Below are 13422 nucleotides of genomic sequence, written 5' to 3'. Positions count from 1 at the left end.
TTTAATCCCTTCTCTTTTTTTGTTTTGTTTGGGTTTCATTTTGTTTTGCAAAGCACAAAATGTAGCCAATTAGTGCATTACGGAGGAAATGTATCCCACAGTCAGCAGTGAATAAGAATTATTTAATGTAATTTATTTTTCCCCTTGGACTTCAATCATCTTCTGGAAAAGAAAAAAAAAAACAAAGAGATCGTTTGCATAGTGGAGAAATGCAGTGGCGCTTTTTTTTGTAACCAAATAATATTCCATTCTTGCCTAAAATTGGCATCCAGAGGGAAAGCAGGTGCACGAAAGCAGGAAGACTGTGAAGGCAGAGGCGACCTAGCCGGACACGGGCACTGCACGACGCTGAGTTATGGAAGGGTGTTGGATTTTGTCCACTGGTGAGTCACTAAAGCGTGGCCATGGATCTCTTTTCCAATGTGCCTAGGACACCTGGGCAGCAAAACCCCACGGTCCCTTCCCAAATGGTTTTCCAGCATCTCGGATAAAGACTGTTTCTTTCTTTCGGGTTTACCCATGTGCAAGTCCACTGTTTTCCCTGCAGTGATTCCTCTCTGCACCAGGGTGAAAAGGAGGATAAGGCCGTAGTTAGGGTTTCATATCTCAGTGCAGACGTGATGCTGCAGTGCACCTAAGCACATGCTTAAAGTTAAGCTCCTGCTTCAACTGCATTGAAGTCAATGGTGTTTGAGTAATTCCTTAAAATTAAAATCATGTGCTTCACGTGCTTAATTGCATCAAGGCCTATTAAAGTTTGCAAAGTTACTCTATGGAGTATGTAGAAGAGGGTCTGCAAGTATGGAAATGAGTGTTGAGTTTAAGCAAAGCAGGCAGGTTTTTTTTTCCTATCACTGCCAGAATTAATTTACTTGACCCCGGTTGAAATTTATTCCCAGCCTAGTAAAAGCCTTAAGTAGCAGCATCATGATACAAAAAAAAAAAAAAAAAAAAAAAAAAAAAAAAAAAAAAAAAAAAAAAAAAAAAAAAAAAAAGGAAAAGAAAAAGATGGAATTGATGTCCTTACCTTATAACGTGTTCTTAATGTTAGGGATCTCCCCAGGTAACTGTTTACTCTGTGCTTATGCCCTGTGCACAAAGCAGCGTGTTGGAGCGAGCGGGACAGCACAGCCCGGAGCTCAGCGCAGGGTCTGGCAGCCGGGACGCATCCTGCTCTGCCGCCGCCGATGGAAACCACACAGTAACCTCACTGCGCCTCCGTGAAATCAAGTTAAGACGCTGGCTTTGCAAGCCGTTGGAAGCCTAGTTTTAGATGTGCGAGTCGTGTGAGGTTTAAAACTGCACCCATGTATACGGCTTGGCGGGATCAGGGCGGTAAAGCAGCGCGAGCGAGGGAGGGATTTGTGCTAATTCCATCAGGCAGGAGTCTGTAACTTTTTGAGAGCCACTGATGCATTCAGATCACCAGAACGTGTCGGTGTGCGACCTCTTCTCCTTGCAGAGCTTAGGCGATTACGAGCGCCTGCATCTGCGCTCGCCCCACGTAGATCCGCAGGGGAAGATGCTGCTAACACGTGACAGCCCCAAGCGAGTCCTTAAGCTCCTTTATTTTCATTTGAGGACGTTTAGCCCGCAAATGATCCCACCAGATTGTAGACAGCCTAGAAAAATGAGGGGATTTCGTCAGGAGGTCGGGCATGGGAAGAAGATTCATGTTCTGCACTGGTTCCTTCAGTCAGGTTCATTTTGGGCTGGGACCTTCTCCCTCTCTTCAGCAGTTGCAATATGGGCCCAGACAGAGAATGGGTCGCTTTGAAATGCCAGCCCAAACCCAGAGCTCAGCCCATATAAACCAACTCTTTCAAGCAAACCTTACATCGGTCCTTCCCTGGGATCACATTTAAGGGCATAATAAAATTACAGAGCGTCAAAATTGAGGAATATTCTTAATCTCCTTTTCATTTTGCACTCACAGTGAGCCCTCGCTTTTCCTTTCACATCTACTGTAATTTTGCCCAATAGCAAGGCCACTAAAATCGCTGTACCCTGGTTCACTTAATGCTTAGCAGTATATATCCGTAGCTGGAATGATGCTACTCATACATCCCTTCCCTAGACAATAACTGGTGGCATTTTAGCTTGGAACCATGGCACAAAAAGGGGATGTGATGTTAATCCAAAAGCTCAACTGCAAATCTAACAGAGAGCCTAAGGGCTGGTCTATTTTTCACTACTTGGCGTTTTGCCCACTGACAGGGTTTGTGTGAGTAACGAAGTTTACATCATACATGAATATTCAATAAGGACTAGTCAATGAAGAAGACTGTATGATGATGCATTCAGGAAAAAAAAATCCATGTAAAATAGTTTGTTTTCTAAACCAGATAAGGTTTTTTTCTAGCTGCCCTTTTGAAAAACTAAACGTACTGCAGTGTGTGCAATAATCTTAACGTAATTTTCAATACCGTATGGGGGGGTTTTATAGAATTTGACTTTTTTTAAGCAAAGTGTACAAAAATCCACTGGAATTCTGTAGAACGGTTCTGTTGATAGAATTTTTTATATTTTTGTAGCAATCTGTAGAGAAAAACGTTAAAAAGTCCGCGTAGCGTCTTGGGAACAGAAGCAGCTCTATCGAAATTTTTCTTTTCCCAAACCTGGAGCCAGGCCTACCGTATCGCAACGGCCCTAACCTAGATCCCGCGCCTGCATCCGGGTCGGGCTTCCAAGGAAGCAGCTAAGCTAAAGGTGTCCGGTTGCGCAGTTCCAGACCGGAGCCCGTATCCGTCGCCCGCGCTGCGAACGCGGCCCGCGTGGACGGGGAGGTGGTTTCATTCCTGGCCACTTCATCCAAGCACACCAGCACTTTAATACTGTGGATTTACTGTATGCAGACGGGAGGAGAATATTCTGCTATGGCCAGTGGGACAGGTGAGGAAGGAGAGGTTGCAGATGTGTCCGGGGGAAAAAAAAGTCCATTTTTGCAGTCCCTTGCACAGCAAATTCATTTTTCCTTGCTAGGTTATAGGCTGTTTATACTGTAGATACTGTGGAAGAGGGCAAAGAAAATGATGTTTTTGACTTCTGTGGATTGCACTCAGCACAAGGTGTGTTCAAGGGGGAAAAAAGGAAAAAAAAAAAGCAATTAAATGTGTTATGTTGTAAATTAGGCTATGCCCCAGTCTCCCCTTTTCTGCCCCTTTGGCTATACTAACCCATGTACACTATTACACAAGGTGACTAGAGTAGGCACAGTACCTTGCAATGTCTGTAACAACCTAGTATATGTTATAGAACTTTGTATTTAATAGTTAATATATTGTTATACTGTATCAGGTATATAGGCCAAAACCAAGGTCTTTTGGTCAGGACAACAAAAGGTGGTCTTCACGGGGAAAAATTGGGTTAAAAATGTTCCTTTTTAAAAAATGCAAAAAGACAAAAAATGAGTGTAAATCTTTACAAATGACAAAAACAAACGTGTCCTATTAAAAGCTTTTGAAAAGAAAACAAGCGTGCACTTCCCTTTCTTTTGGTGGTGACAACCTGTATCACTGGGCTTGGTCAAGCCCTTGGTTGTGTTTTCGCTGTGGAAGGCAGAGCCCGCAGCAGCTGCTGGATGTGTGTGAAGGATGCAGAGCATCGGTGTTCGTGCAGCAAGGTGGTTTGGCTCTGCAGGTGGCTTTGGCCCGGCACGGTGCCCAGGACGTGCTGCCATCCTCACCACCGAGACAGGCGACCGCGGTTGGGCGATGGACCACCTTGGCAAACGGCAGCTGGGCAAGTCGTGAGCAGGCGGCTGGGGCTGCAATGCGGAGCGCTGAAGGCAACGCCAAGGCTGGAGCCCATCTGCGCTGCACGTGCAAATGCTGCTGTGAAGACACATGGTTCTTCTCCACGTGGTCACAACTCCTGGGTTTCCTGTCTTCACTATAGCAGCCTTCCTCGCCATCACTGCATCGCTCCTTGTTTTTCCCGTGCAGGTCCAGCATTAGTAGGGATGGCTACAGGATGAGGTAGAGCTCAGGTGCTGCTTAGGCACCGCTGGAGCCTTCTGCATCTGAACTCTTCAGAGGGCTTCAGTTGTGGTACCTTCTATTGCGAAGACCTCTACTCCCTGGGAAGCAGCTCTAGAGGGAGGAACCAGGCGCCTGGGCACCTGCAACACCATGGCCTCCTTATTTCACATGCTGGCTTGAAGGACCAGTCATGGACCAGTCATGGGCCTCCAGCACGGTCACCTTATCTAGAGGGGCTTTGCTAAAGGCCCTTTCACCTCTGTATAGAAAACCAGACACAAGTTACCCCTCAAACAGAGAGGAAACATGGATCTGAGCAAAATCCCAGCACCAGTCCCCAAGCAGCAGGACTCCAGAGGTGGCTTCCATCATGTGCCTGCAGCGCCCAAGGTCCAAGCCAATGCACGGAGAGGTCCCGAGGAGCGGAGGAGCCGTCAGTGACACGGAGAGCAGGGCCCTGTGCAAACAGGTGAGTGTGGCCGGTGGGGACCGTGGTGGGCTTGGAAGGGTCTTTTCCATCGCCCGAGCGCAGCGTCCCTGGCAGAGCCCAGCAGAGCCCATCCCCAGGCCCCAGCTCAGCAGCCGCAGGAACATCGGGAAAGTCCTGTTCCCTCCTCCTGCACTTCACGGGGCCCAAGGAGGCACCAACACCGCCGACCACGGTCGGAAAAAGCCCTCTGAAGAGGCTCCCCGCCAGGTGCCTGCTCCTGTGCAGCATTTTGCTACCATCTAGTGGGCTGGAGCTAATGGGAGCTTTGGGGAACCGTGGAGCCCAACTTGGCTGCCTGGACAAAATCACATCGGCAGCGAACATCACTGAGCAGCCCGCGTTTTAGCACTGGAGGGTGGTTCCAGTTTAGGGTTGTTTTTATGGGCTCTGTTCGGCACTTCAGATCTGTTCGCAGTGCGCTCTGTAACCCCACAACATCCTCTGGCTTTTTCTATTAAGGCCTGTGCTATGGGAGGCTATAGTTGGCAGGCTCTTATAGATCCCAGATAAATGATCCTTCCATATCTATTTAACAATTTAAATAAGGGCACCAAAGTCCCCCGCAGCTCTGGCTGGAGAACATGGTAAGGGTGGTTAAAGCACCTCGTTTCTTGCTGTGGTAACAGTGCTGTTATTGTTTGTAGAAACATAAAGCAGATGCCAGATGTTGCAGGTGGGATCAGGAAGGAGTTAACTCTAGAGTCATTATACAAAGCAAAATTACCACAGATGGACCCTGGTTGATGCAGGATTCCTGCTAGCAGCAGGGGCCCACGTGCTGCTCACCTGCAGCCGTTTGTGAATTACTCTTGGCTCCCTTGGCAGCAAAACTGCATACGAGCCAAGGTGTGTGAGATCTCCACAGGCTTAATGAACCTCTGGTGCTTCCATGTGGAGCTGCTGGAGAGAGTCCAGCGCAGGGCTACCAGGATGATCAGGGGCCTGGAACATCTGCCCTGTGAGCAAAGGCTGAGGGAGCTGGGCCTGTTCAGCCTGGAGAAGAGGAGGCCGAGGGGGGACCTGATCAGTGTCTATAAATACCTCATGGAGGCAGTGAGGAGGAGGGGGCGGCCTCTTTTCAGCGGTGGCCAGTGATAGGACTAGAGGAAACAGCCACAAACTGAAGCACCAAAAGTTCCACAGGAACTTGAGGAAAAATGTCTTGACAGTGAGGATGCCAGAACCCTGGCACAGGCTGCCCAGAGAGGCTGTGGAGTCTCCTTCTCTGGAGATCTTCAACACCCGCTTGGATGCAGCCTGAGCCCCCTGCCCTGGATGACCCTGCGTGTGCGGGGGGTTGGACTGGATGGTCTCTAGAGGTCCCTTCCAACCTTAAGGATTCCATGATGTGTGTTTGTGGAGTACCCAATGGGCACCAGGGCAACAGCCAGGGCTTTCTGAGTGCTCCATTCACAGCTTGTGGTGGCTGGGCAGCTCCTGCCTGTCCCCCTTCCTTGTCCGGGAATGGCAGGAATGCTCCCGGAGCAGGGCAGGTGGCATTGCACGGAGCGGCCTCGAGGAGTCACACACGGACCGTTGCCTCCTCCCGGACGCTGGATGCGTGTGGCCACCCCAGTGCAGACAGGGGCACAGTGCAGCTCCAGGCCGGGCTCGGCTGCCTTCCCGGGAACCTGCAGCGCTGCTATTCCAGACAGGAGGAAATCTCACCTTCCCCTGCGACACGTCTGTTGGTTTCAGAAAGGGATCTGAGCTCCTGCTGTGTCAAACAAGGAAAGAAGGCGACGTTTAGATTCAGCTCACAGTGAAGTGCAGCTCCCAAAGCGGGACACGTTCAAACTCTCCCTCATCCCAACCTGTTCTTCTTTGTGCTCATTTACTTAGAGGGTAGGACCCACTTCACTTCGCTTTTGCTGCCTGCAAATCAGCAAGAGGTGAGAGACCTGACCCTGTCTTTAGACAAAAGCCTTTGCTCTCAGGTGCCCTCTTCTCCTGCCCCATCCTGGTGTTTTATAGCCAGCCCTCTGCTGCGTGGTGCTGGGTGTGCCTGGTAACTGCATCGTGCTGGAACATCTGCCCTACAAGTTAGCAGGTGAAAAGTCCTTTTACTGCCAAAGGAAGGAGGATGCGGGGATGTAAATGAATGAACTCAGATGAAACCTCGCCACTCCCGAAACAAATGAGCAGCGCAAGCACGGTGTCTCCCAGGTTCACGACCGCCCTCACATTCCTACAAAAGGCTCCATTTCATTTTCCTGCGCTGCCAGCCTGCATTTTAAGGATCACACAGGGATAATGATATGGTCTAGGTACAGATCTGGCTCCTCTGCCTTCCCTCCCACCATCAAAGAGCAGGAGGTGGTGCTTCAGGCTCTGCTTTGCACCGCTGCAGCAGAATCCTCTGCCACAGACTTCCCCAGCAGCTTTTAAGCTTCCCCCAAATTGGGTCTGTCTGAGAATTTAATGCTGCTTTCATTCCTGCCTTTGATTTTTTTTCCCCCTTCTCTGCCAGACTGGTTTTCCAGACAGCACCTGGAAGTCAGTAATTACTCTGCAAAGTCGGTCCCTGGCACACAGGGTTGGCTGTGAGGTCCTGCCTCGGCACTGGGCACCTGTGAGATGTATGGGCACAATGGCACCACTCACCAGAACTGCCACTTTCCAGCGCCAGAATTTCAAAGTGTGCCACGAATTAGGAATATGAAGCAGCAGGCAGAGTTGGGAACTAATTTTGGGCCCCATGAGAGCCCACAAAGTACCATAGCAGAGGACCTTTCTCCACGGATTAGCTGGAGCAGTTCCACTGAAGTCAATAGTTTAATCGGGGATTAATGCACATGGCATGTGTAAAGGGAAGTATGCAGCACACTGATAAAATAGACCTCTCCCCTCCTGCACACACAGCCCAAGGAAGCTGTTCTCCAGCTGTGACACCTCATACTGTCACAGCCAGTCTTCATTTAGGACAGGTCTCCAAAGGGCACCAAGTTCTGCACCAGAAATACGTGTTTATGTGCCAGGAATTCCAAGTTCTCAGCACTTATTCTTGGTATAAGGTATAGGTGGACAAGACCTCTTGCAAGACCTCATGGGGTCTTGCAACGTCACTTGTGTGGCTGGATGTGTCTTCACTGTGGGCTGTAATGTGATTGTGCCTACATCTATCGGAGATTTCCAGTCTTGGAGGCTACCACCAAGAAGCTTATCTTGGGCAAGCGCTTATCTGTGCCTGGTAGCAAGAACTGCATTCCTCTTGCCAGATTGTTGGGACTAACACAAATTCTCAGCATTGCTCCCAGGGAGCACATGGCTTCCCCGATAGCGCTGCACGTGGACACTACACCTAGTGCCGTCCGTGACCACGTAGGGAAGGTCACCAGGGTTTCTTTCCTCTTTCAGGATGAAAGCTTCTCATTTCCTTTCGGAAAAATAATGTGGTGGGAGTACCCAGCCCCGGAGGACAGCAAGCAGGGTGGCTGCATCGCGTGGCAGCAAAATCTGGTTGCCCTAAAAACAAGTCCGTTGGATGCTTATGTGAAATATATTGGAAGATTCTGCAGGAGGACGATGCTCCTGGTTTAACCAAGTGTCTGTCTGCAAAGGAAGATGCTGCATGCGGGTGGTAAGAGATGAAGCTCTGCCTCACGCCCATCAACCGGGCTTTGGTTCAGCGTAGGGAACTCTCAAAAACCTGCTTTTAGGGTGCCAGGGAGAAGGGCAGGCTACACCCAGCCAGGAATAAAAGAAGGTATAATAAAATAAAAATAATTACAAGAGAGGAGAATAAAAATAAAACAAGAGAGAATTTTGACCATTTTTTAGCAATTCAGGCCTCCGTTACTCAGTGGGACTCAGACCCAGGGTTTTGGAACAGCCCATCCATGTTTCTCCTGCCCCATAGCTCTGTGCAGCCTGGAACCGCGGAGGCACCAGCCCCTTCGAGTCCCATGGGGGACAACGTGGGGCCCGGGGTGGGAAGGGGAGCCCCTGGCCCAAAGTCCGAGGGGCTGCGAGCCCTGCTCGGGGGGAGCCAATGGGCCAGGTCTGAGGTCTCGGGGAAGCCGCCGAGGCGGCACCTCCGGGCCTTGGGGGCGCGGGCCGCGCCGGGTCGGGCCAAGCCGGGGCCGGCCGGGCCGGGCCGGGCCGGGTCGGGTCGGGTCGGGGCGGGCCAGGTCGGGGCTGGGGCGGCCGGGCCGGGCCGGGTCGGGGCTGGTGGGGGCGGGCCGGGCCGGGTCGGGTCATGGTCGGGGCCGGGCCGGGTCGGGGCTGGGCGGGCCGGGCCCGCGCGTCGCCGCCCCCGGGCCCGCCCAGGAGGGAAGCAGCCGGCCCGGCGCGGAGCGGGCGGCTCTGGCGCCGCGGCCATGGAGGCGTTTTGCGGCTCCCGTTTCTGGGTAGGTGCCGGGGGGCGCGGGGCCTCGGCGGGAAGCGGAGCGGGAGCAGCGGCCGCCGCTGGCAGCTCCTCTCCGCAGGACCGCGCCGCGGGGCTGCGGCTGCCGGGGGAGGCAGCCCTGGGGCCGGGAGCCCTCGCGGTGCCCGCCCGGCCGCCCCGGTGCGAGCTCGAGCTGCGGCGGGGCCCGGCCCGGGGTGCCCCAAGCCCCTGGCCGGGCGGGATTTATCCCGGGGAGTGGGCGTGAGGGGGATGCGGAGCTGCCCGCTCCCAGTCCTGCTCTGAAATGCTCGCTTTGCTCCCAAGAGTTTTCTGAGAAAAGAGTAGCAGGGATGGAAAAGAGTACATGAGGTGGAACTAACTCTTAGGCAACGCTAGAAAACGTGCTTGTCTGGCTCAGCTAACTGCTTTTTCTGTGCAAGTGCAACACAAGCTCCGAGGAGTTAGCGGAGCTCCGCCAAAATCTGCCTCCGCATCCCTTGGAAGCCAGGACTCGGTGCCCAAGCCCCTCTGGGCCGGTTCTTTGTTAAGCCTGGCCTTTCGTTTCCAAGCACTCCTGCTCTGGTACAGGCGGTTGCTGGCCGAGCTTGCTCCAACAGGTATTTTCACCTCTCATTGCTATTATAAACACTCAAAGGACAGGAATGAGCGCAAGCAGATGGACACTGCTGGCTAGTTACCAAGTGCGGGAGTGTCAGGGTTGCTGTGTGGTCACCTCGGTACCTCGTGTTAATACTGGCTTTTCAAAGTAGGATTGGTAGGAGGTAACATAAAGGGAAATTGTGGAGAGGATTTCGATTGATAAAAGTTTAGTTCCAGCCCGAATGTTGGCGAGTTCTAATTCTGTTTAATAAAACGTGTGTATTAGTAAAAATAGACATGCAGCCTTGTGAGGAATAGTGCAAATGTTGTTATCTTCAGCTGTTGGCTGAAACGTGGTCATCTGGGTTAGTTGATGAGTACTTTTTCTTCCAAATCTCCGAAGGAAGATGTCATGAGTATGTTCCAGGGCTCACCAGCTTTTGTGTCCTTGCACAGCAACGTAAAATATTGCTAAAGAATAAGGAAAAATTGGTTGAAAGGAGCAAAACGATGGTGGTTAAATGACCAAACCAAAGAACCTTCCTCATATTTGAGGAATGCCACTTGCCCCAACACAGAAACCATCCCTTTATTGCTCGCCTTAGAAGCGGGTCCTGAATTGTTAGATCCCAGGTGGTGTCGGGTTTTGCCTGAGATCTCATGGCAGGGCAGGATCATTCTGGATAAGCCCATGCAGTAATTCCTGCACCAGGCATGGTGTGAGAGGTGTTGGGTTCCTGTGATAAGATGCTCTGATAGGTGATTACTGCACGGCTACATAACACAGCCCTTTGGAGGCATTGTCCTTAGTCCCTGGTGAGCTTCCAGGGACTGCAGCGATACAAAATTGTTTGTCAGAGCCTCCCTTTGGGTTCCCATTCACCTTATTCCATGTATTTTTTGGACAGGGTGAGGGGGTTTTTCAGAGAAAGTGTTTTTTTTTTTCATGTTATTAACCTATACCAGTGACTTTTGATGTGAAATAGGAGATGGTGAGCCAGGGATGAGTAACAGGCAAGCTAAATACTTAATAAACTTTAGATCTGTTTAATTTATTTTATGTTTAATTGGAGTAATCTAGACATGTTTACTTTCAGAACAGCTTTCCATCCACTCAGTCATCTTAAAAATGGTACTTGGTAACTTGATGAAAGATGGGATATGTGCCCAAGAGGCCAGCGGAGCGGAGTAGGAGGGCCCAGGAGTCCTGGAGCTGGTAGTACTTCCTAACCAGGAGTGTGTACAGTAATTGGGGTTTTATGAGACAGATTTTTAGTGATGATCATAGGGATGACAGTGCTGTCGCCTTGGAATAATTTGCTTTGCAAATACCCTGTCCGTAAGAAAACACGGGCAGAGGTTTCTTTCTGAAATAAGTTCACAAATGCTGGGGTCCGCTCCCAGCTTTAAGTATCCTTGAAGAGGGGAGGGAACCGAGGTGAAAGCGGTCAGTGTGTGCAGACTAACGGTGCTCAGCCTTGCATTCAGATCAAGAACTTGATAAATCAAGTGGACTAGTTCTAATAGTCTTCTCATAACTGACGAATTTAGGCTTTTGCTGCATTTTATCAAAAAAAATCCGAGTTTTTTGGGGGCTGAATAAGATGCCAGTGTCCATTTTAAAATTGCTTAGAGGAAAAATAATGCTCCTTTGAAAAGAGAAAAATGGTGATCCAATTTAAACATAGTATTTAAAAAGTACAGTATTTTTCTGTTGAAAGAAGATCAGAGTTAAAACAAAACACTTCAGAACTACCACGTGTAAATGCTTTGATTTAGCTAAGTCAACCTTAAAAAAGGATCGCTTTAGCTTGGTGGGTTTTTTTTTTTTTTTTTTTTTTTTTGGGGTTGTTTCAAGGGTTTTAAGGCTTCAGCTCTTCCCCCTGATGCAAGCTGGGGAATTTTGCTGGAATATGAGAGGGCTGGGTTTGCTGTGTTTGTGCAGAGGCAAAAGCGCTTCCTGCTCAGCCCATTTTAGAAGTAAGAAACTAAAGGAAGTGCCTTAGGTCACATCAGAAACTTATAAAAGTTTCTGGCTGCCAGCTCCTGCTTTACCTGTTGAACATGCAGTCAGCAAATCATCAGCACAAATCTCATGTTTATATGCATATGTATATGAGTGTGTTCAGTATTTTTATATATATATATTTGTGTGTGTGTATAAAGAGTAATGAGTGGAACATTATTTTTGCAAACACGCTGTGGCTAAGGTAAAAGCCTAAGTATTCAGAAATACGCAGCTGACTTCACTTGTGAATTAAGAGAGCTAATTATTAATATCTCCTAGCAGTGTGCCAGTGCTAAGTGTCTTTAGGGGAATGATGTGTGTGATAGCACGTATCTGTACGACACAGTCCTTGGCTACGGTATTTGCTCGTGCCCACGATTACCTGCTGTTTTATCACAGCACCTATCTACTACGAGAAGAAGGTGCCAAGTAATGTGATCTACAGGTAGTATACTTAAGATATGCGTGTTGTATCGGGATATGTTGGTGCTTTGTGTCTTCCGCTGGAGTAAAGCACTAGTAGCTGCCCCGGAGGTGAATGAGACCCAGTGCTAGGAAGGGTTTAGCTGCAGCCCTGTGCTGGCCAAGCAGCTGAACCATGAGAGCCTCAGAGCCCTGGTTGCATTTGCCTTTCTGTGCCCCGTTCCTCTGGGCGAGAAGAGGCTGCAGGGAGGATCAATGTGGAGTACTCGGCAGTACTTGAGTACTGTAAGAGCCTCGGGAGGCTTAAGCAGCATCTTGAGGGTTTTATCAGCATAAATAGGCAGTGGAGAATCATATAGAGGTTTCAGTGAGAGCCCATGGCTGGTAGTCACCTCTAGATGAGATCAGCTTGTTCCTTCTGACCTTATTTAGCCCTTGGTTTCCTCGGCTTCCCCGTGTCCAGGGTGCTGAGCAGTGTCCCCATCTCCACTGCGTGGCGAGTGCTGATTCATCCTTCGTCCAGGGGCTCTTGAGTAATTCAGCAGGAAGTTGCAGCAACTTTGAGAAATAAATAACACCGTCATCTTGTCCTCACAGAGCCTCATCTGTAAACACACATGTAAGCAACATGTTCACCTTTCGGTCTGCTGATAGTCCCTCGCTTGAGATGTTCCATGAAATTTTGGTTGAGTTGTACTAACGATCATAATCAGGTCCCATAACCAAGATTCCAATAAATCGCTTTGTGATCACAGCTCTGCATTAAATGGGAGGTCAAAAGAGGTGACAAAATAGGTCTCCTTGGATGTCAGGTCTACAAGGCTTCCTCAAAGGGGACCTGCGTTGGTAGCATCTTGTCCTTAAAAGCAATAAGTGCTCAAGTGCAAATCCTCCAAGGATATCAAGACTCCTGAATGGAATGAAGCTATTACTGAAGGGGCAGGGCCTTAGATCCTGTAATGTCAAGAGCAGTGTAAATATTTATCATTACATGGATCTCGACCACCAGCTGCTGACACAGTGTGACAGTGTGGTTTGTGTCCCGCTGGAAATTCCAACTGAAAGTCTTCCCCCAGGAAGACTTTCATCCCTAGCAAGACTCAAGGTCTGACAAGTTCTTCAGCTTTCAGCTATTATTTCTCCCTGGTTAGCACTGACTTTTCAGCTTAAGTGACACCGCTAACCCATCTAAAAGCGGAAGCATCTGAGACTCTTTGAAAGCTGCTTCCCAGAACAAAGCAAAATCTGAAAGCAAATCAGAGGCATGGAAAGAACTCAATATATTCTTACCTGAGTGATCAAATAAACTCTATAAAACATTTCTGGAACTATGTGATAGGCCACTCGTGTACCACCGGGAAAAGAGCTGCTTCCTTTTCACATGCTTTAATTTGTAATGTATTAAAATGAGGACATTCTTACCGGTTAAAGTGTAATTTAAGGAAAAAAATCCCTTGATAAACATGTTTGATGGAATCTCTGGGTTTTTTTCCCAATAAAGGGAAGTTCCATTTGTTTCCTGACCACCCTGTGGCTGTGATGGAGCTTTAGGTGGCCGCATGTTGTCTGGTTGTGCTGCCACCTGTCCCCTATT

At 49.4% G+C, this 13422-nt stretch overlaps 1 protein-coding gene across 1 annotated transcript in view; it reads left to right on the top strand.

Moving 5' to 3' along the window:
• Positions 1-8785: 8785 nt before the first annotated feature.
• ABCC3 (ATP binding cassette subfamily C member 3) overlaps positions 8786-13422 on the top strand; it is a 40777-nt gene continuing 36140 nt past the window's right edge. The window contains exon 1 of the mRNA XM_026046817.1: positions 8786-8819. Within this exon, the coding sequence (XP_025902602.1) occupies positions 8790-8819 (30 nt within the window). The 5' untranslated portion in view covers positions 8786-8789. The remainder of the gene's footprint in view (positions 8820-13422) is intronic.

The sequence above is a fragment of the Nothoprocta perdicaria genome, unplaced genomic scaffold (assembly GCF_003342845.1).
Source record: "Nothoprocta perdicaria isolate Ctin4 unplaced genomic scaffold, notPer1 scaffold_46, whole genome shotgun sequence".
Classification (NCBI taxonomy): Eukaryota; Metazoa; Chordata; class Aves; order Tinamiformes; family Tinamidae; genus Nothoprocta; species Nothoprocta perdicaria.
The sequence above is the reverse complement of the archived record's forward strand: the minus strand, read 5'-3'. Positions and strand labels throughout refer to the sequence as shown.